The following is a 21933-nucleotide window of genomic DNA, read 5'->3' on the forward strand; positions in this document are numbered from 1 at the left end:
TTGACAACCTGGTGTACGTCGGGGCCAGGCCCCACCTGACTCACTGGGGGTCTTACCTTCAGTAAAAGAGCCTCCGCCTCAGCGACAACAGATGTTCTTCCCCAAGGGTCTTCTGTGGCTCCTGCCGCCTCTTCATAGAGCGATCTGCTTACTTCAGCATGACTGATGGAATCTCGTAGAGTCGGAGTGATCGGCTTACAACATCATCCCTACCTGGATCTCCATGAGTCTCCTGTTGGTCATTCCCCCACCCTTTAGAGAGCGATCGATTGACTTCAGTATTGAGAATTACTGCAGGATCTCCATGAGTTTCTGGTGGGTCATGCCCCTTCCAGTGGCTCTGCTGACCTCCCTTGATGGCCAGCACAATCCAACCATGTTGCATTGTCCATCGAATCAGTCTCCTTTCTGACCTGCTGGACACCCACCAACACAAGTCCCCTAAGACTGATTACTTTTAGCAAACTGAAATTGTTGGAAATCGGAAGAATTACTAAAAATGCGTATCTGGAGGCGTCCATGTGCTGACCCCATCATTGTCTATTGCACTGTGACCCAGTTGTCTTCCTGAATTTGTTTTCCTGCTCAGAGTATTTTCCTGCAAGAAAACTCTCTGAATAACTGCGGCGAGAGCTCTTGCAGTCTTGAGGGATATTTATTTATGGTACCCGGTAAGTACTGGTACCGCATTCAAGTATAGCAAGGTTCTCCCTGGCAAAGTGTGCAGTAAATTGCTCAATGTGCTTTCATTTTTCCCCCTCACGTTTTGTAATCTCAGTAGGGGCCGAAACACCACATGAATTGCGATTACAAGAAAACTGGGATTGGCCCAGTTAGATCCTTATTTTACTCATGCCACTTCCTTTACAATGTAAAAGATGTCTTTGGGTTGGGAATTGTCCTGTTTTTATGCACAAGCAATAGTTCCTACCTGTAAGATTCTCGATTTCTGCCAGCACAGGGTAGATTTAGACCTCCTCGTTGATGCAGTGTTTCATGTCTGTAATGATCTAGAAGCAGTATGGTTCAAGAGCACAGGCATGCTCATGAGCTGGTTATGGTCTAGGCACATTGAGCCAACAATGTGTGAGCTCTCCTCCCACCGCGTGGGCGTAAACCTTCTTAAACCACGATTTGAAAGGAGCGTTATTGAAGTTTCTGTTAAAGCCTGCGCCTCGCTATTCCTTGTTGCGGCTACCTGTAAAGTTTACTCTAGGAGGCAGGTGATGAACGAACTGTGGTCGAGATTAGTCTGTTGGTAAAGCTTCACAAAGATGAAGTGGCCAAGATCAGAAGCCGGTCTAGCATTCTCCTTTGTATATGAGAGAAGGGAGGGGTTAGGGGGGTTGGAGTAAGCACATTGATGAAGGCCCAGTGCTGGTTGAGTAGAGAGTCCTCGACTCCTGCTCAAATCCACCATGACCGGTGCTTGACACTTGGGAGTGTACGCAAGATGAATTAAGTCATCCTCAAAGCTGAGGTTGCTTCTTTTCCCACCAGTGGCCAAACTGTTGTATTATTAGAGTTGTTTTACCAGCCAACACCTCAACTGTTCTAATCCACAAACCTGGTTTTCGAATACAATTCTACTCTTGTTTCAGTAAGGCTGCTACTCTACACTGACTAACATCAAATTTTGCCTGTTAGAATTCCACTTCCTACCCCCTTTTTAGGACAGTGCAGTTTTATTTTCAAGAGGCAAGCAAGAGGAAAGGATATCCGCAGCGCTCTAATGAAGAAAACATCTGCGCTATGGGACCGTTTTGAATAGTATTCAGACACAGGTCCACATCTTTAAAGATCATGCAACAGAGGGACAGCAGCCTAGAGCAGACCTCTTTGAAATTCCTACAGGAAGGTCAACCGTTTGGATTTTATGAAGTTCCTTAAATCTGCTTTCTTTGCGGCCATGGAACTTCTAAAACATCTTCTTGTTCTGAGGAGAGGAGTGCACATGAAACCTCCCTAAGAACCCTATGTTTCATAGGCTGGCCGGAAACGTTCTTGACACCGTTTCTCCTGGATCTTTGAAGCCTCTGGCGATGAACTTGTTCTGAATGGGTAGTCTAGATGTGATGTATGATCTACTTCTCTGAAATGTTCGGACCAGTTTAGTATTCAGATTTCCCTTAAGCTCTCAGCCTGGTACTTTGCATCAAGCTTCACTTGAGTGAGACCTCTAGTCCTGCGTCCGACGGGGATTCATGGTCACCGGCCAGCCGCCGTATCCATGTCAGGTTGGCTCCTGAAACCCAGCGTGCGCTCATCTTGATTCCCTGCTTGACTTCATAAATAAACTGGAAGGCGTAGGTTCCAAACTTCAGCTGGTTTGTGATTGTTTATGGTGGAAGCTGCTGTACCTACAAACCTATTGTTATCATTTTTAGGCAGTGACCAGGCCGGCAGCACTCCTCCGAATAGTATATTTATTCTCATTACAGCTTACTGGAAATCGCAAAGCAAATGCATGTTTTTCAGGATCTGTAGCACAGATTTCCTCCAGGGATACCAAATAAAACCTTTTCTATAAGCATGCTATGGATTTCACTGGCTTGTGGTACTCTAGCACGTCTTGCGGTGCTCTTGCACGTCTTGTGGTACTCTTGCACGTCTTGCGGTACTCTTGCACGGCTTGTGGTACTCTTGCACGCCTTGCGGTGCTCTTGCACGCCTTGCGGTGCTCTTGCACGCCTTGCGGTGCTCTTGCACGCCTTGCGGTGCTCTTGCACTGGCTTCAGGTGCTCTTGCACTGGCTTCAGGTGCTCTTGCAGCGGCTCGAGGTGCTCTTGCAGCGGCTCGAGGTGCTCTTGCAGCAGCTCGAGGTGCTCTTGCACGTGGAAGATGAGGTGGAATGGGTAATGGTGGATGGGACCCTTAGGAAAGAGAGAGGGTCTTCATATGGATTGTCTTGGAAGGAATGGTCTCCCCGAGGTTGGTTTCTGTAGAGGCTGAACTAGGGAATCTAAGGGCTCGAAGCCAACAATGGGAAGGACATGAAAGGACTCGCAGCGCCCCCAAAACATCGGTTTTTGGAGTAGATGTGGGGAGGAAGAGCTGAAAAAGGTACGCCTTTCCGGAAATCTCAATATCCGATTGTTAATTTGAGACACGTCGCTGTGTAGATGATGAAGCTGAAAACTAGCACCAAGGAGCAGTGGTAGGAGCAAGAAAACAATAAAAGATGGGCCGTTCCGCAGTGAAGGAGCACAAAGTGAACACCCTGAGGGACAAGTCAGCTGCCATGTTCTACACTAGATAACAAGTAAAGACGTGGCAAGGATCCTTTACGAAGAACACCATGGCTTCCTGTTCCTGGATCATCTCCCAGGCATCAGAAGCATGCCTTGTGGACTCGCCCTGGAGTGGTACCCTGACCTTTCACCAATAGAAACCAGACTCTCAGCTGACTTACAACCTCTTTGATTCAGCAAGGCCGATTGACCATAGCTGTTTTCATAAAATGCAAAACATCAGAGAACCGTCCCATTTAGCAGCTGATGCAGCCAAGCGAACTCCCTGAGAAAAGCACTTTTCATGTATTCTTCAGGGAAATGCATTTATCTACCCCTGATTTGGTGACCGTAAGCAAGATAAAGGTAGACTGTTGCACTGTGACGTCGAAGGCCGCAACCTTTCCCACCATTACACGATGTTTACCAGTTTGAATGAAGACGCGCCCACATCTGCCACCAAGGAGAGGCCGTATTCTCCATGCCAATGTAGGTTTGCCCATGACCTGACGAGCCCTTGAATCATGTCTTACCCGCGTCATATCTATTTGGCTTAGTCGTCTATTCAGGGTGTGTTAATCTATGGAAGATGCTATGCAGGAGAAGGAAAAGCCACTTACCTGTCTGTACAGTCCTCTGACGTTGGGATGTTTCACAGATTTGCAGCCTCCTCCATGGGGCGGACAACGTCATTTGCAGTTTCCAGCCTCTGTTTTCGAACATGACTTTTGTGGTGAAGTGGGGGCAGGAGGTGGTAGGTGACTCCTGGGCACTAGGGGGCTGATCAAGGGTACAGGACGACAATCTTGAAGGTCCTCCACACTTGGAATGGAGATGAAAAGACCTGGGCGAAGGAGTTGGGCGAATCAAACTCTGCCTCAATAAAAATGAAATCTGCTCCTATTCGCAGCCAAATGATGAGGAACTATTCAAAGTATTGAAACTGCGACAGATTCTGATGCGAAGAACGATAGCTCCAGGTATCTTTGTGTTATCCGCGTGACGACCACCCTTCCCTGCCTGCTCTAGCAGCAGTATCAATCAACCAGGGGGTTGTAAAGCGCGCTACTCACCCGTGAGTATCGTAACAGCAGAGTCTTGGTTGGTAAACGCCCTCTGAACTTCATAACGAACCGTTACATGTACTTTATGGCTGATACCCATGTGGTCCATAGTCCCCTTGAAAGTTCTGTGTGTGAACAATCTTTCACCTGTGGCCTCTTTTCTACAAACTCCCTGTGCGGTCTCCAGTCCTAGCGGACCTGGTAGTAAAGAGCATCTTAAACTGGGGAAGAACTTGTTAACAATAGTGCTAAAAATTAGAGGGTGGGGAGAGCCGCGAACATGTCCTTGCCGGATTGTCCCATTGCCTCATGGTCATTGTAGTTTGGTATTCTTCGTTTTCTTTCGAAATTCTCAAAATGTTCAAAAGTTCGTGGCCAGTGCCCGTGTATTCTCAAATCATATCCCTAGACACGTGTTTCTGGTTAAATACCTTCATCAGTAGGGAAAAATATTTTCAGGGGTTGCTTGACATGCCACCATCGTCTTCTCAGGATAACAATAGTGCTCCCTGTTCTAGTCCCTCCTCACCCTTCAGATTGTGCTAGGGTGCATCCATACCAGCCCATACGTGACAATAATATCTAAGAAACAAATACTTTGCAAGGGATTCTTGAAAGGTTTTGTGCCCTTTAGAGCCTAAACAAAACAGCACCACGCGAGCCTGACCCTACAGCCTGTGTCTGAAGGCCTCCCCTGGTGCCAAAAATATTCTACACACAGTGACACTATTGTAAGGGGTTATTCTGGTTGGTAGGAACATAGGTGCTTGAATAACACTTTCATTGTGATTGCTCCACACAGATCTTGCACACATTTGTAATTAATTACTTTTTTTCTTTACTCTTTCACAGACTTCCTTTGGACCAGCGGCGGGGGTACAGTAACGTCTTCAATGCATTGATCAGGATAACGCGTGAAGAGGGCATTACCACCATGTGGCGGGTAGGGTCGAATCAATGTCCTTATGTGATTGCTTACACTTTGAAACAGATAAAGGTTTTGTCCTTTCAACCCACGGTGAAAACATTGGCTAATCCCAAAAACTTGCTGACCTGTTCTATTACCACCACCACAGCTAGCACAAGCCAATGCCTACATTTTCTATGCACTGCACCTAGCACATGCTCAGTACGGCTACAGCTAGCTCACGCTGAGCCCCACACTCAGTGCATGCAGGCACAGTAATGCTTAGTCCCACACGCGCTCTTAATTCGACCACAGCTAGTTCAGGTTCAGTCCTGCTCTCTCCACATAGTCAATACGAAGACAAACTTCGTTGTACGCTCTCAGTGCGCACACATTCACGTGTTCAGTCCCACTAACCTCTTGGATTTGTAAAGCGAACGTTTCCCTGTGAGTATAACTATTTTCTCGTCAGTACTGTGGTCTTCATAAAACACTGTTCTGATGTTGCCTACAAGAGATCAGTAGGCTCTTCTCCTTGAAACAAACTCCTGCAGTGCACTGGAAGACCGAAGTCCACTTTGAGGTGTGGAAACCCTCCTTGACCCACAGTCCAGGCGTGTCCAGAACAGCCGTCTAGGGAGCAGGCAGCTGTGGTGCAGAACTGTGCAAAGAAAGTTATTGGGGCCTTGTGTTTTAATGAAGGGGTGGGGATCATCCTACAGATGGTGAGTGTCCAGGGCTCACTCACCACCTCACTGAGTGCAAAGACCACAGACCACCCATGAGGGAAAGTAATGTGTGAAGAGATGAGGTCTGGCACTGATGGAAGGGCCCTTCCTGACTTCCATCTGTGGTTCTCTTCTGTCTCTGAGAGCTTCTCCTCATTAGTTTTGGGGTCATCTTTCATAAAAGAGCACAGCTCTGTTTCAACAGAAGCACTTTACAAAACCTGCTTCAGGGAACGCCTGCTATCTAACATTTGAATGCGCCTCTCCACTCCTCCTGCCCTTTATTCTGAAAAAATACCTTCTAAATAAAAGGCTGTAGGGAAGCGGGGTGCGTGACCGCCTTGGTCAGTATGATCCACTTTAGTGTCTGAACACGATAAAGGATCATTTTTTTTTCTACTCACTGTATTGTCTGTTTGATATTATTCACCTCTTGTGATGGAAACCTTCCGAGATGTAATGTCCACCCCTTACCTTCCCTCTGCTATCTTGAGATGTGTCCTCTGGCCCTCACCTTCCCTCTGTCTTGAGGTGTATTGCCTGGCCCTCACCTTCCCTCTGTTATCTTGAGATGTATCCTCTGGCCCTCACCTTCCCTCTGCTATCTTGAGATGTATCCTCTGGCCCTCACCTTCCCTCTGTTGTCTTGAGCTGTGTCCCTTGGCCCTCACCTTCCCTCTGTTATCTTGAGCTGTGTCCCCTGGCCCTCACCTTCCCTCTGTTATTTTGAGATGTGTCCTCTGTTATCTTGAGCTGTGTCCCCTGGCCCTCACCTTCCCTCTGTTATCTTGAGCTGTCCCCCTGGCCCTCACCTTCCCTATGGTATCTTGAGCTGTGTCCCCTGGCCCTCACCTTCCCTATGGTATCTTGAGATGTATCCTCTGGCCCTCACCTTCCCTCTGTTATCTTGAGATGTGTCCTCTGTTATCTTGAGATGTATCCTCTAACCCTCCCCTTTCCTCTGTTTTCAGATGTGTCCTCTGGCCCTCACCTTTCCTCTGCTATCTTGAGATGTATCCTCTGTTATCTTGAGATGTATTCTCTAACCCTCCCCTTTCCTCTGTTTTCAGATGTGTCCTCTGGCCCTCACCTTCCCTCTGCTATCTTGAGCTGTCCCCCTGGCCCTCACCTTCCCTAAGGTATCTTGAGCTGTGTCCCCTGGCCCTCACCTTCCCTCTGGTATCTTGAGATGTATCCTCTGACCCTCACCTTTCCTCTGTTATCTTGAGATGTATCCTCTGGCCCTCACCTTTCCTCTGTTATCTTGAGATGTATCCTCTGGCCCTCACCTTCCCTCTGCTATCTTGAGCTGTCCCCCTGGCCCTCACCTTCCCTAAGGTATCTTGAGCTGTGTCCCCTGGCCCTCACCTTCCCTCTGGTATCCTGTGATGTGTCCTCTGTTATCTTGAGATGTCCTCTGGCCCTCACCTTCCCTCTGGTATCTTGAGCTGTGTCCCCTGGCCCTCCCCTTCCCTCTGTTATCTTGAGCTGTGTCCCCTGGCCCTCACCTTTCCTCTGCTATCTTGAGATGTATCCTCTGGCCCTCACCTTCCCTCTGTTTTCAGATGTGTCTTCGGGTTCTCACCTTCCCTCTGGTATCTTGAGATGTGTCCCCTGGCCCTCACCTTCCCTAAGGTATCTTGAGCTGTGTCCCCTGGCCCTCACCTTCCCTCTGGTATCTTGAGATGTGTCCTCTGTTATCTTGAGATGTCCTCTGGCCCTCACCTTAACTCTGTTATCTTGAGCTGTCCCCCTGGCCCTCACCTTCCCTAAGGTATCTTGAGCTGTGTCCCCTGGCCCTCACCTTCCCTCTGTTATCTTGAGATGTCCTCTGGCCCTCACATTCCCTCTGTTATCTTGAGATGTCCTCTGGCCCTCACATTCCCTCTGCTATCTTGAGCTGTGTCCTCTGGCCCTCACCTTCCCTCTGGTAGCTTGAGATGTGTCCTCTGTTATCTTGAGATGTGTCCCCCGGCCCTCACCTTTCCTCTGTTATCTTGAGATGTGTCCTCTGTTATCTTGAGCTGTCCCCCTGGCCCTCACCCTCCCTATGGTATCTTGAGATGTATCCTCTGGCCCTCACCTTCCCTCTGGTATCTTGAGATGTGTCCTCTGGCCCTCACCTTCCCTCTGGTATTTTGAGATGTGTCCTCTGTTATCTTGAGATGTGTCCCCTGGCCCTCACCTTTCCTCTGTTATCTTGAGCTTTGTCCCCTGGCCCTCACCTTCCCTCTGCTATCTTGAGATGTATCCTCTGGCCCTCACCTTCCCTCTGGTATCTTGAGCTGTCCCCCTGGCCCTCACCTTCCCTAAGGTATCTTGAGCTGTGTCCTCTGGCCCTCACATTCCCTCTGTTCTCTTGAGCTGTGTCCCCTGGCCCTCACCTTCCCTCTGGTAGCTTGAGATGTGTCCTCTGTTATCTTGAGATGTGTCCCCCGGCCCTCACCTTTCCTCTGTTATCTTGAGATGTGTCCTCTGTTATCTTGAGCTGTCCCCCTGGCCCTCACCTTCCCTATGGTATCTTGAGATGTGTCCTCTGTTATCTTGAGATGTCCTCTGGCCCTCACATTCCCTCTGCTATCTTGAGCTGTGTCCTCTGGTCCTCACCTTCCCTCTGGTATCTTGAGATGTGTCCTCTGTTATCTTGAGATGTCCTCTGGCCCTCACATTCCCTCTGCTATCTTGAGATGTATCCTCTGGCCCTCACCTTCCCTCTGGTATCATGAGCTGTCCCCCTGGCCCTCACCTTCCCTCTGCTATCTTGAGCTGTCCCCCTGGCCCTCACCTTCCCTAAGGTATCTTGAGCTGTGTCCCCTGGCCCTCACCTTCCCTCTGGTATCTTGAGATGTGTCCTCTGTTATCTTGAGATGTCCTCTGGCCCTCACCTTCCCTCTGGTATCTTGAGCTGTGTCCCCTGGCCCTCCCCTTCCCTCTGTTATCTTGAGCTGTGTCCTCTGGCCCTCACCTTCCCTCTGGTAGCTTGAGATGTGTCCTCTGTTATCTTGAGATGTGTCCCCCGGCCCTCACCTTTCCTCTGTTATCTTGAGATGTGTCCTCTGTTATCTTGAGCTGTCCCCCTGGCCCTCACCCTCCCTATGGTATCTTGAGATGTATCCTCTGGCCCTCACCTTCCCTCTGGTATCTTGAGATGTGTCCTCTGTTATCTTGAGATGTCCTCTGGCCCTCACATTCCCTCTGCTATCTTGAGCTGTGTCCTCTGGCCCTCACCTTCCCTCTGGTATTTTGAGATGTGTCCTCTGTTATCTTGAGATGTGTCCCCTGGCCCTCACCTTTCCTCTGTTATCTTGAGCTTTGTCCCCTGGCCCTCACCTTCCCTCTGCTATCTTGAGATGTATCCTCTGGCCCTCACCTTCCCTCTGGTATCTTGAGCTGTCCCCCTGGCCCTCACCTTCCCTAAGGTATCTTGAGCTGTGTCCTCTGGCCCTCACATTCCCTCTGTTCTCTTGAGCTGTGTCCCCTGGCCCTCACCTTCCCTCTGGTAGCTTGAGATGTGTCCTCTGTTATCTTGAGATGTCCTCTGGCCCTCACCTTCCCTCTGGTATCTTGAGCTGTGTCCCCTGGCCCTCCCCTTCCCTCTGTTATCTTGAGCTGTGTCCCCTGGCCCTCACCTTCCCTCTGGTATCTTGAGATGTGTCCTCTGTTATCTTGAGATGTCCTCTGGCCCTCACCTTACCTCTGTTATCTTGAGCTGTGTCCCCTGGCCCTCACCTTCCCTCTGTTATCTTGAGATGTATCGTCTGGCCCTCACCTTACCTCTGTTATCTTGAGCGTTGTGCCCTGGCCCACACCTTCCCTCTGTTATCTTGAGATGTATCCTCTGACCCTCACCTTACCTCTGTTATCTTGAGCTGTGTCCCCCTGGCCCTCACCTTCCCTATGGTACCTTGAGCTGTGTCCCCTGGCCCTCACTTTCCCTCTGTTATCTTGAGATGTATCCTCTGACCCTCACCTTACCTCTGTTATCTTGAGCTGTGTCCCCTGGCCCTCACCTTCCCTCTGTTATCTTGAGATGTATCGTCTGGCCCTCACCTTACCTCTGTTATCTTGAGCGTTGTCCCCTGGCCCACACCTTCCCTCTGTTATCTTGAGATGTATCCTCTGACCCTCACCTTACCTCTGTTATCTTGAGCTGTGTCCCCCTGGCCCTCACCTTCCCTATGGTATCTTGAGCTGTGTCCACTGGCCCTCACCTTCCCTCTGTTATCTTGAGATGTATCCTCTGACCCTCACCTTACCTCTGTTATCTTGAGCTGTCCCCCTGGCCCTCACCTTCCCTATGGTATCTTGAGCTGTATCCTCTGGCCCTCACCTTCCCTCTGTTGTCTTGAGCTGTGTCCCTTGGCCCTCACATTCCCTTTGTTATCTTGAGCTGTATCCTCTGGCCCTCACCTTCCCTCTGTTGTCTTGAGCTGTGTCCCTTGGCCCTCACATTCCCTTTGTTATCTTGAGCTGTGTCCCCTGGCCCTCACCTTCCCTCTGTCGTCTTCAGCATTGAGTCCCATGCTTTCGATGACTTTAGGCCATGTCTCTTTCAGGGTTGTGTTCCCACCATGGCGCGAGCAGTTGTGGTGAACGCGGCTCAGCTGGCCTCTTACTCCCAGACCAAGCAGGCCTTATTGGATTCAGGTAAGTGCCTTTATTCAGCTTTCATTGCACCATATGATCTGGCTCAGGTGGACTCATGATCTGGGTGAGAGGGGGGACAAGGTGGACTCCTCCAGTGAGTGCTGATCTGTACAAAGCCCACAAGGATGCTACTTTCTGTTGTAGATCCACTTGATTGTTTTGGATTGCAAATGAGCCTATTCAGAGCAAACAAAGGAGGCCTCTGGAGTGACCCCTTTCTTGTGAGTAGGAGCTCTTGTCAGCTTTGCAGGTGTGATAGACCTCAGAGCCTCTTTTTAAGACTTCGCCGCAGTATTCTGTGTTCAGGCAGATCCACTCAAGATACCGGGTTCCCGGGGAGTCTCCTTTACTGCGGTGGGTGCTTGGCCGGGATACTCCGAGAGCAGCTGTCCCCATTTCATGGCTCGGGTTACCTAGCAAGAGCTCCACAGACTGGAACGCTTTCTAGGCACTGCTTTCGCATGACTTGGCGTTGTGCAAAGATCCTAGGCCCTAGAGACATGCTAGGTGGCACTCTGTCACAGACACCTGTTAATGAAAGTCCCTTCAAGGTTTAAGCCCTGTAGTCTTTGGAGAAGACCTATTCCTTTGCGCATGGAGAGCATTCTTTTCCAAAAACCTGTTATTGGACGATAAAAAGTTGAGGGACCAAGTTCCAGATTTGCTCCAAAGACTCATAAAGAAAGAACTGCTCTATGTAGCCCTGTATCTGTGGACACTATTGTTTCTGCTAATTTTCAGACGAGAAACGATCTAAGAGGGTGGGTGGGCGACAGGGGAGGGGCGAGGGGTGAGGGGTAAAGGGAGGGGTGAGGGGGTTTAAGAGAGGGGAGGGAGGAGCTAGGGGACAGAAAAGAGGGACTAGGGTGGAAAGAAGGAAGAGGGGCAAAGGTGGAAAGAGTGGAGGGTGAACTCAGCAACAGTCACAATACTCACATCTATGAGTCTAGGCCTGTCGTTTTGCATTAAAAACCTGAATTCTGTTGGTTTTCTGAATTTGAATAAAGTATCTTTCCTTCTTTGCTCCGGTACATAAGTAAGCGAGGTCTCCTGCTGATGCAGTGTATGACCCGCAAAGACCCCAGGTTGCGCAGAGTTTAAACTGGATTGGAAGCTCTCGCCGTACAAGGAGTAGAAAGAGGGTTGTCTGTCTTTTTTTAGAAGTTCAGAATTGTGATAGGGCTGTGGCAGAGGTGAGGACTTAAACCTTTATCTTTGTACGCAGGCTACTTTCGAGACGACATCCTCTGCCACTTCTGTGCCAGTATGATCAGCGGGCTGGTGACCACAGCCGCCTCCATGCCAGTGGACATTGCAAAGACCAGGTGAGGAACTGAATGCGCCCTGCAAGAGCGTGATATTTGTCTGACAGATCCCACCATATACATACATAGATTTGTAATGTGCTTGCCTGGGTCCTAGAGGCTTAAGGTGCCACCGGTGTGATCCTGAAGTAACCTTATCATTGACTCAAGATACCACGAAAGGAGGAGGCAAGCTTCAAAGGAAGCAGGACTGCTCTGGGCGGGTTTGAGTGACGAAGCACTGCCCGGAGTCTAGGACATCTCCTACTGGAAGGGCCAGCATCAGAGGTTTGAAGGCAAGCAGGAGAACTTCAGACTGCATGGGTTTTGAGACGGTCACCTTCATCCACTGGTGCCCTTCCCAGGGTGGGGAGAGCCTGGATCGCTCGCCCCTTCCCAGGGTGGGGAGAGCCTGGATCGCTCGCCCCTTCCCAGGGCGGGGAGAGACTGGATCGCTCGCCCCTTCCCAGGGCGGGGAGAGCCTGAATCGCCCGCCCCTTCCCAGGGCGGGGAGAGCCTGGATCGCTCGCCCCTTGCCAGGGTCGGGTGGGGAGAGCCTGAATCGCTCGCCCCTTCCCAGGGTGGGGAGAGCCTGAATCGCTCGCCCCTTCCCAGGGTGGGGAGAGACTGGATCGCTCGCCCCTTCCCAGGGCGGGGAGAGCCTGGATCGCCCGCCCCTTCCCAGGGCGGGGAGAGCCTGGATCGCTCGCCCCTTCCCAGGGCGGGGAGAGCCTGGGTCGCTCGCCCCTTCCCAGGGCGGGGAGAGCCTGGGTCGCTCGCCCCTTCCCAGGGCGGGGAGAGCCTGGGTCGCTCGCCCCTTCCCAGGGCGGGGAGAGCCCGGATCGACCGCCCCTTCCCAGGGTGGGGAGAGCCTGGATCGCTTCTTCCAAGGGTGGGGAGAGCCTGGATCGCTCGCCCCATCCCAGGGTGGGGAGAGCCTGGATTGCTCGCCCCTTGGGAGAGCCTGGATCGCTCGCCCCTTGGGAGAGCCTGGATCGCTCGCCCCTTGCCAGGGTCGGGTGGGGAGAGCCTGAATCGCTCGCCCCTTCCCAGGGTGGGGAGAGCCTGAATCGCTCGCCCCTTCCCAGGGTGGGGAGAGACTGGATCGCTCGCCCCTTCCCAGGGCGGGGAGAGCCTGGATCGCCCGCCCCTTCCCAGGGCGGGGAGAGCCTGGATCGCTCGCCCCTTCCCAGGGCGGGGAGAGCCTGGGTCGCTCGCCCCTTCCCAGGGCGGGGAGAGCCTGGGTCGCTCGCCCCTTCCCAGGGCGGGGAGAGCCTGGGTCGCTCGCCCCTTCCCAGGGCGGGGAGAGCCCGGATCGACCGCCCCTTCCCAGGGTGGGGAGAGCCCGGATCGACCGCCCCTTCCCAGGGTGGGGAGAGCCCGGATCGCTCGCCCCTTCCCAGGGTGGGGAGAGCCTGGATCGCTCACCCCTTCCCAGGGTGGGGAGAGCCTGGATCGCTCGCCCCATCCCAGGGTGGGGAGAGACTGGATCGCTCGCCCCTTCCCAGGGTGGGGAGAGACTGGATCGCTCGCCCCTTCCCAGGGTGGGGAGAGCCTGGATCGCTCGCCCCTTCCCAGGGTGGGGAGAGCCTGAATCGCTCGCCCCATCCCAGGGTGGGGAGAGCCTGGATCGCTCGCCCCTTCCCAGGGCGGGGAGAGCCTGGATCGCTCGCCCCTTCCCAGGGCGGGGAGAGCCTGGGTCGCTCGCCCCTTCCCAGGGCGGGGAGAGCCTGGATCGACCCTTCCCAGGGCGGGGAGAGCCTGGATCACTCGCCCCTTCCCAGGGTGGGGAGAGCCTGGATCGCTCGCCCCTTCCCAGGGTTGGGAGAGCCTGGATCGCTCGCCCCTTCCCAGGGTGGGGAGAGCCTGGATCGCTTGCCCCTTCCCAGGGCGGGGAGAGCCTGGATCGCTCGCCCCTTCCCAGGGTGGGGAGAGCCTGGATCGCTCGCCCCTTCCCAGGGCGGGGGGAGCCTGGATCGCCCCTTCCCAGGGCGGGAGAGCCTGGATCGCCCCTTCCCAGGGTGGGGAGAGACTGGATCGCCCCTTCCCAGGGTGGGGAGAGCCTGGATCGCTCGCCCATAGGGAGAGCCTGGATTGCTCGCCCCTTCCCAGGGTGGGGAGAGCCTGGATCGCTCGCCCCTTCCCAGGGTGGGGAGAGCCTGGATCCCTCGCCCCTTCCCAGGGTGGGGAGAGCCTGGATCGCTCGCCCCTTCCCAGGGTGGGGAGAGCCTGGATCGCCCGCCCCTTCCCAGGGTGGGGAGAGCCTGGATCGCTCGCCCCTTCCCAGGGTGGGGAGAGCCTGGATTGCCCCTTCCCAGGGTGGGGAGAGCCTGGATCGCTCGCCCCATCCCAGGGTGGGGAGAGCCTGGATTGCTCGCCCCTTGGGAGAGCCTGGATCGCTCGCCCCTTCCCAGGGTCGGGAGAGCCTGGATCGCTCGCCCCTAGGGAGAGCCTGGATCGCTCTCCCCTTCCCAGGGTGGGGAGAGCCTGGATCGCTCGCCCCTAGGGAGAGCCTGGATTGCTCGCCCCTTCCCAGGGTGGGGAGAGCCTGGATCGCTCGCCCCTTCCCAGGGTGGGGAGAGCCTGGATCGCTCGCCCCTTCCCAGGGTGGGGAGAGCCTGGATCGCCCGCCCCTTCCCAGGGTGGGGAGAGCCTGGATCGCCCGCCCCTTCCCAGGGTGGGGAGAGCCTGGATCGCTCGCCCCTTCCCAGGGTGGGGAGAGCCTGGATCGCTCGCCCCTTCCCAGGGTGGGGAGAGCCTGGATCGCCCGCCCCTTCCCAGGGTGGGGAGAGCCTGGATCGCCCTCCCCTTCCCAGGGTGGGGAGAGCCTGGATCGCTCGCCCCTTCCCAGGGTGGGGAGAGCCTGGATCGCTCGCCCCTAGGGAGAGCCTGGATCGCTCGCCCCTTCCCAGGGTGGGGAGAGCCTGGATCGCTCGCCCCTTCCCAGGGTGGGGAGAGCCTGGATCGCTCGCCCCTAGGGAGAGCCTGGATCGCTCGCTCCTTCCCAGGGTGGGGAGAGCCTGGGTCGCTCGCCCCTTCCCAGGGTGGGGAGAGCCTGGATCGCTCGCCCCTTCCCAGGGTGGGGAGAGCCTGGATCGCTCGCCCCTTCCCAGGGTGGGGAGAGCCTGGATCGCTCGCCCCTTCCCAGGGCGGGGAGAGCCTGGATCGCTCACCCCTTCCCAGGGTGGGGAGAGCCTGGATCGCTCGCCCCTAGGGAGAGCCTGGATTGCTCGCTCCTTCCCAGGGTGGGGAGAGCCTGGATCGCTCGCTCCTTCCCAGGGTGGGGAGAGAGCCTGGATCGCTCGCTCCTTCCCAGGGTGGGGAGAGCCTGGGTCGCTCGCCCCTTCCCAGGGTGGGGAGAGCCTGGATCGCTCGCCCCTTCCCAGGGCGGGGAGAGCCTGGATCGCTCACCCCTTCCCAGGGTGGGGAGAGCCTGGATCGCTCGCCCCTAGGGAGAGCCTGGATTGCTCGCTCCTTCCCAGGGTGGGGAGAGCCTGGATCGCTCGCTCCTTCCCAGGGTGGGGAGAGAGCCTGGATCGCTCGCTCCTTCCCAGGGTGGGGAGAGCCTGGATCGCTCGCTCCTTCCCAGGGTGGGGAGAGAGCCTGGATCGCTCGCTCCTTCCCAGGGTGGGGAGAGCCTGGGTCGCTCGCCCCTTCCCAGGGTGGGGAGAGCCTGGATCGCTCGCCCCTTCCCAGGGCGGGGAGAGCCTGGATCGCTCACCCCTTCCCAGGGTGGGGAGAGCCTGGATCGCTCGCCCCTAGGGAGAGCCTGGATTGCTCGCTCCTTCCCAGGGTGGGGAGAGCCTGGATCGCTCGCTCCTTCCCAGGGTGGGGAGAGAGCCTGGATCGCTCGCCCCTTCCCAGGGCGGGGAGAGCCTGGATCGCTCGCCCCTTCCCAGGGCGGGGAGAGCCTGGATCGCTCGCCCCTTCCCAGGGCGGGGAGAGCCTGGGTCGCTCGCCCCTTCCCAGGGCGGGGAGAGCCTGGGTCGCTCGCCCCTTCCCAGGGCGGGGAGAGCCTGGGTCGCTCGCCCCTTCCCAGGGCGGGGAGAGCCCGGATCGACCGCCCCTTCCCAGGGTGGGGAGAGCCTGGATCGCTTCTTCCAAGGGTGGGGAGAGCCTGGATCGCTCGCCCCATCCCAGGGTGGGGAGAGCCTGGATTGCTCGCCCCTTGGGAGAGCCTGGATCGCTCGCCCCTTGGGAGAGCCTGGATCGCTCGCCCCTTGCCAGGGTCGGGTGGGGAGAGCCTGAATCGCTCGCCCCTTCCCAGGGTGGGGAGAGCCTGAATCGCTCGCCCCTTCCCAGGGTGGGGAGAGACTGGATCGCTCGCCCCTTCCCAGGGCGGGGAGAGCCTGGATCGCCCGCCCCTTCCCAGGGCGGGGAGAGCCTGGATCGCTCGCCCCTTCCCAGGGCGGGGAGAGCCTGGGTCGCTCGCCCCTTCCCAGGGCGGGGAGAGCCTGGGTCGCTCGCCCCTTCCCAGGGCGGGGAGAGCCTGGGTCGCTCGCCCCTTCCCAGGGCGGGGAGAGCCCGGATCGACCGCCCCTTCCCAGGGTGGGGAGAGCCCGGATCGACCGCCCCTTCCCAGGGTGGGGAGAGCCCGGATCGCTCGCCCCTTCCCAGGGTGGGGAGAGCCTGGATCGCTCACCCCTTCCCAGGGTGGGGAGAGCCTGGATCGCTCGCCCCATCCCAGGGTGGGGAGAGACTGGATCGCTCGCCCCTTCCCAGGGTGGGGAGAGACTGGATCGCTCGCCCCTTCCCAGGGTGGGGAGAGCCTGGATCGCTCGCCCCTTCCCAGGGTGGGGAGAGCCTGAATCGCTCGCCCCATCCCAGGGTGGGGAGAGCCTGGATCGCTCGCCCCTTCCCAGGGCGGGGAGAGCCTGGATCGCTCGCCCCTTCCCAGGGCGGGGAGAGCCTGGGTCGCTCGCCCCTTCCCAGGGCGGGGAGAGCCTGGATCGACCCTTCCCAGGGCGGGGAGAGCCTGGATCACTCGCCCCTTCCCAGGGTGGGGAGAGCCTGGATCGCTCGCCCCTTCCCAGGGTTGGGAGAGCCTGGATCGCTCGCCCCTTCCCAGGGTGGGGAGAGCCTGGATCGCTTGCCCCTTCCCAGGGCGGGGAGAGCCTGGATCGCTCGCCCCTTCCCAGGGTGGGGAGAGCCTGGATCGCTCGCCCCTTCCCAGGGCGGGGGGAGCCTGGATCGCCCCTTCCCAGGGCGGGAGAGCCTGGATCGCCCCTTCCCAGGGTGGGGAGAGACTGGATCGCCCCTTCCCAGGGTGGGGAGAGCCTGGATCGCTCGCCCATAGGGAGAGCCTGGATTGCTCGCCCCTTCCCAGGGTGGGGAGAGCCTGGATCGCTCGCCCCTTCCCAGGGTGGGGAGAGCCTGGATCCCTCGCCCCTTCCCAGGGTGGGGAGAGCCTGGATCGCTCGCCCCTTCCCAGGGTGGGGAGAGCCTGGATCGCCCGCCCCTTCCCAGGGTGGGGAGAGCCTGGATCGCTCGCCCCTTCCCAGGGTGGGGAGAGCCTGGATTGCCCCTTCCCAGGGTGGGGAGAGCCTGGATCGCTCGCCCCATCCCAGGGTGGGGAGAGCCTGGATTGCTCGCCCCTTGGGAGAGCCTGGATCGCTCGCCCCTTCCCAGGGTCGGGAGAGCCTGGATCGCTCGCCCCTAGGGAGAGCCTGGATCGCTCTCCCCTTCCCAGGGTGGGGAGAGCCTGGATCGCTCGCCCCTAGGGAGAGCCTGGATTGCTCGCCCCTTCCCAGGGTGGGGAGAGCCTGGATCGCTCGCCCCTTCCCAGGGTGGGGAGAGCCTGGATCGCTCGCCCCTTCCCAGGGTGGGGAGAGCCTGGATCGCCCGCCCCTTCCCAGGGTGGGGAGAGCCTGGATCGCCCGCCCCTTCCCAGGGTGGGGAGAGCCTGGATCGCTCGCCCCTTCCCAGGGTGGGGAGAGCCTGGATCGCTCGCCCCTTCCCAGGGTGGGGAGAGCCTGGATCGCCCGCCCCTTCCCAGGGTGGGGAGAGCCTGGATCGCCCTCCCCTTCCCAGGGTGGGGAGAGCCTGGATCGCTCGCCCCTTCCCAGGGTGGGGAGAGCCTGGATCGCTCGCCCCTAGGGAGAGCCTGGATCGCTCGCCCCTTCCCAGGGTGGGGAGAGCCTGGATCGCTCGCCCCTTCCCAGGGTGGGGAGAGCCTGGATCGCTCGCCCCTAGGGAGAGCCTGGATCGCTCGCTCCTTCCCAGGGTGGGGAGAGCCTGGGTCGCTCGCCCCTTCCCAGGGTGGGGAGAGCCTGGATCGCTCGCCCCTTCCCAGGGTGGGGAGAGCCTGGATCGCTCGCCCCTTCCCAGGGTGGGGAGAGCCTGGATCGCTCGCCCCTTCCCAGGGCGGGGAGAGCCTGGATCGCTCACCCCTTCCCAGGGTGGGGAGAGCCTGGATCGCTCGCCCCTAGGGAGAGCCTGGATTGCTCGCTCCTTCCCAGGGTGGGGAGAGCCTGGATCGCTCGCTCCTTCCCAGGGTGGGGAGAGAGCCTGGATCGCTCGCTCCTTCCCAGGGTGGGGAGAGCCTGGGTCGCTCGCCCCTTCCCAGGGTGGGGAGAGCCTGGATCGCTCGCCCCTTCCCAGGGCGGGGAGAGCCTGGATCGCTCACCCCTTCCCAGGGTGGGGAGAGCCTGGATCGCTCGCCCCTAGGGAGAGCCTGGATTGCTCGCTCCTTCCCAGGGTGGGGAGAGCCTGGATCGCTCGCTCCTTCCCAGGGTGGGGAGAGAGCCTGGATCGCTCGCTCCTTCCCAGGGTGGGGAGAGCCTGGATCGCTCGCTCCTTCCCAGGGTGGGGAGAGAGCCTGGATCGCTCGCTCCTTCCCAGGGTGGGGAGAGACTGGATCGCTCGCCCCTTCCCAGGGTGGGGAGAGAGCCTGGATCGCTCGCTCCTTCCCAGGGTGGGGAGAGCCTGGATCGCTCGCTCCTTCCCAGGGTGGGGAGAGAGCCTGGATCGCTCGCCCCTTCCCAGGGTGGGAAGAGCCTGGATCGCTCGCTCCTTCCCAGGGCGGGGAGAGCCTGGATTGCTCGCCCTTTCCCAGGGAGGGGAGAGTCTGTTTCACCCCTCTTCCAGCCTGAGAAGGACTTGAGGACTTTTCACTATTGCCCCAAGGTTTGAGTGCAGCAGGCGCTCTGATTTCAGAACCATTTTTAGCATCGTTCTAACTCCTATGGCTCTGGAGAGATTGTGGGTGAATGATAAATGACACAACTGAAATCTAACCCTGAATTCCTTTTCCGCCATTGCTTCTGGGACCTGATGGGTCCTGTTGATGCCGAAGGTCCTGTGGGCGCCTCCATAACCCAGGATGTTTTCACTGCAACCAGCCCTTCATAAAATACTGGACAAGCACTGGCCGCTGGCCCATTTATGTCATCAATATTCACGCCCTCCCAGCCCCCTGCTTTGGGACTTTGGCTTTGGGGATCATTGGGCACAGTAGTTTGTCTCCATTTGAACCATGTCCTGCCGTCCTTCCAAAAACAGCGCGCCCGATACCGATTATATCCGTTTCGCTTTCAAATCGAATGGAAATGTGAAAATCTCTTCTTTGGGTAGGGGATGCCAGGTTTTCTTTATGGTAACGTTTTTTGGGTTTTGCAATCCAAAGTTTTTTCAGATTTTCAGCTGCTGTGCGCAAACCCTTCGAACGGCCCCCAAATGCCACTTCAACCAGTGTTTCACTAAAAAATTAGAACAAAGGGCAGGGCTATCCTAGCACGCTTGATGCACTGGTGGCACTCTGCCTTGAATTTTCAGATCCTTTGAATTGAATCTATGAACCTCCCTAGTGGGAGAATTGAGACCCCATTGTTTTTGATGGCTTCCAAGATCTTCCAGTCCGTCCCCTAGAGTAAAGCTTTGCTCTGGGGCCACCATGTTCCTTTATTCGAGTGAATGGTTTGGGTTATTTCTTGGTCCCAATTGTATTAGAACCTTGTCGTTTGTTTCATTGATTACTGTCTTACCATCCCAGAGTTCCTGGCCTACGGACAACTTCTAGAATAAGCATTTGCTGCTTTACTTAGCTACCCATGGTGATGACAAGTAAACGTAGCTTCGTTCTTCATTGGGACTTCAATAGCGTTTGGGGCCCCAGGACATTTAGTGGAAGAGCGTGTGGGGCCCCAGGACATTTAGTGGAAGAGCGTGTGGGGCCCCAGGACATTTAGTGGAAGAGCGTTGGGGGCCCCAGCAATGTTCCCTCTAATTTTTTTCCTCTGTGTGCGGCAGTGGAGGGTCTCTGTGCGCTGCAACCATGGCTATGTGCGCCATGAACCAGACCGCGCGTGTGCGGCGCCAAATGTCACTCAAAATGTTTACTTCACCTATATATAGAAAAAAGAAATATGTGCCATAGCCTCGAGGTGGATGTACGGCACGTGGGTGATGTGTGCGTGGATTGTGAGCAGAGTTTAAAGAGCTGAGTGGCTGTTGATCACCTGTTATCAAGTCCAAAGGTTATGAGTTTTCATGTCGTTGAGGCGCGGCCTGGTGGCAGACACCCATTGGTGGAGAGTCCCTCAGTAAATGGAGAAAAGTTATTAAAAGAATAACTGAATAGGTTGGTAATAGGGTACATTGTGTGATAACTGATGCCATCCAGATCATCATCAATGAAGTAATTGTTAAACACACATGCTCCTGAATGGAGGACTGACACACAGCAGCACACCCTCGTCCCAGCAATGTGCAGATGGTGTCCATAGCGCTATCTTGCAAAGCCAGCCTTACTATGAGTCACATTGGGTTGGGCAAGTGGGTGTTCTTTCCCGAGATCAAATTACAGGTCTCAATTAAGGGCACAAACTTGCTATCTATCAGTAGGGGTTGGATATTTGGTGGGGGGGGGTATAATGCCAAGTGGCTCTTGGCATGTGAAACCTTCCACCTGCTCTCATGTTTTAGTCATCAGCACTTTGCATGCTGGAAGTTTCAAACCTGTTACTATTGTGGTAAAGAAAAAAAAAGCCCCAAAATGAAAAGCACTTTTTGGATTAGAAAGCCAGGACTGAATGTGTTGCACATGCAGGATACAGTAAAAGTGATGCTTCATGAAGGGCATTTTTGAGGAGCAGCAGTGTTTTTGTTTAAGTATTGATGTTCATCACAGTCCGCGAAGGGTCGTCTCTGCTAATAGGCGTGACAAGCAGAAGAGTAGTCCTTGATAGTAACAATTTAATCTTCTCTGCAGTTTGGCAGCAGAGTAGTAGGTGAAGAATGCACCTAGAATATCACGCTGGGCATAGAGGTCAGTTTCTGTGGGTGAAGTGAACTCAAGGATTGACCCAAAGTGGGAATCCTGGCGGATCAGCCATGCCAGAAGTCATCCCGATTGGTCCCCCTCTCAGTGCATCTTAGCCTCATAGGATTTGAAATTGAAGCAGAGCAGCTGCTCCAGGAGGGCCGCGTATTGGGTATTGCCCTCTGTGAGTGCATCTCTCCCGGAGGCCTCCAGAGCCACGGATTTGTCTAGGTCAGCTGTCTGGCATTCAGAATTAGCTATCTTTCTGACAGCCATTATTTCTTGTAGTCGGTGTCCTCGGGTGACTACCTTAAAGGCGTCCCACTCTGTTGCCCTAGCGTAACACTGTGCCCTGGTTGTCTGAGAAATATTGGGTAATTCACTGGCGCTGAAACTCTTGGAAGGAAGGGCTCTCCAACTTCTGTCTGGGCAGCCACCACAAGGGCACTAGAGGCAGTGGAGAGCTCCATGTCAAATCAACAGCATGTGCATCATGGGTGGAAATTAAGCAGCCCAGATGATCAGCTTGGTGTATGACATCTAGAAGGGAGGTTGAAAAAAGGATGCAGTCAATGCACACATAAAAATTGTGACCTACTGAGTAGAAGAGATAGACTCGCTTATGAGGGTGTAAGGATCTCCACACATCTACTGACGACCATTGGTTAACCCATTTCTGGAAGTGATTTGTCTGTGCGTAGGGAAGAGAGCGGGGAAGGGGTGGGCAGGAGCAGTGTTGGAAAATGTCCCTCTCTGAAGGGTCACCCCAAACTTTTTGCATTCCTCCTCCTCTT

The 21933-nt window shown here is 55.9% G+C and overlaps 1 protein-coding gene across 1 annotated transcript in view; it reads left to right on the plus strand.

The window, feature by feature from the left end:
• Nucleotides 1-21933, plus strand: part of SLC25A11 (solute carrier family 25 member 11) — a 72399-nt gene that overhangs the window by 39899 nt on the left and 10567 nt on the right. The window contains exons 4-6 of the mRNA XM_078669767.1: nt 5147-5237; nt 10486-10576; nt 11802-11901. Coding sequence (XP_078525893.1) covers nt 5147-5237; nt 10486-10576; nt 11802-11901 — 282 coding nt within the window. The remainder of the gene's footprint in view (nt 1-5146; nt 5238-10485; nt 10577-11801; nt 11902-21933) is intronic.

Source organism: Lissotriton helveticus, chromosome 12, assembly GCF_964261635.1.
Source record: "Lissotriton helveticus chromosome 12, aLisHel1.1, whole genome shotgun sequence".
Classification (NCBI taxonomy): Eukaryota; Metazoa; Chordata; class Amphibia; order Caudata; family Salamandridae; genus Lissotriton; species Lissotriton helveticus.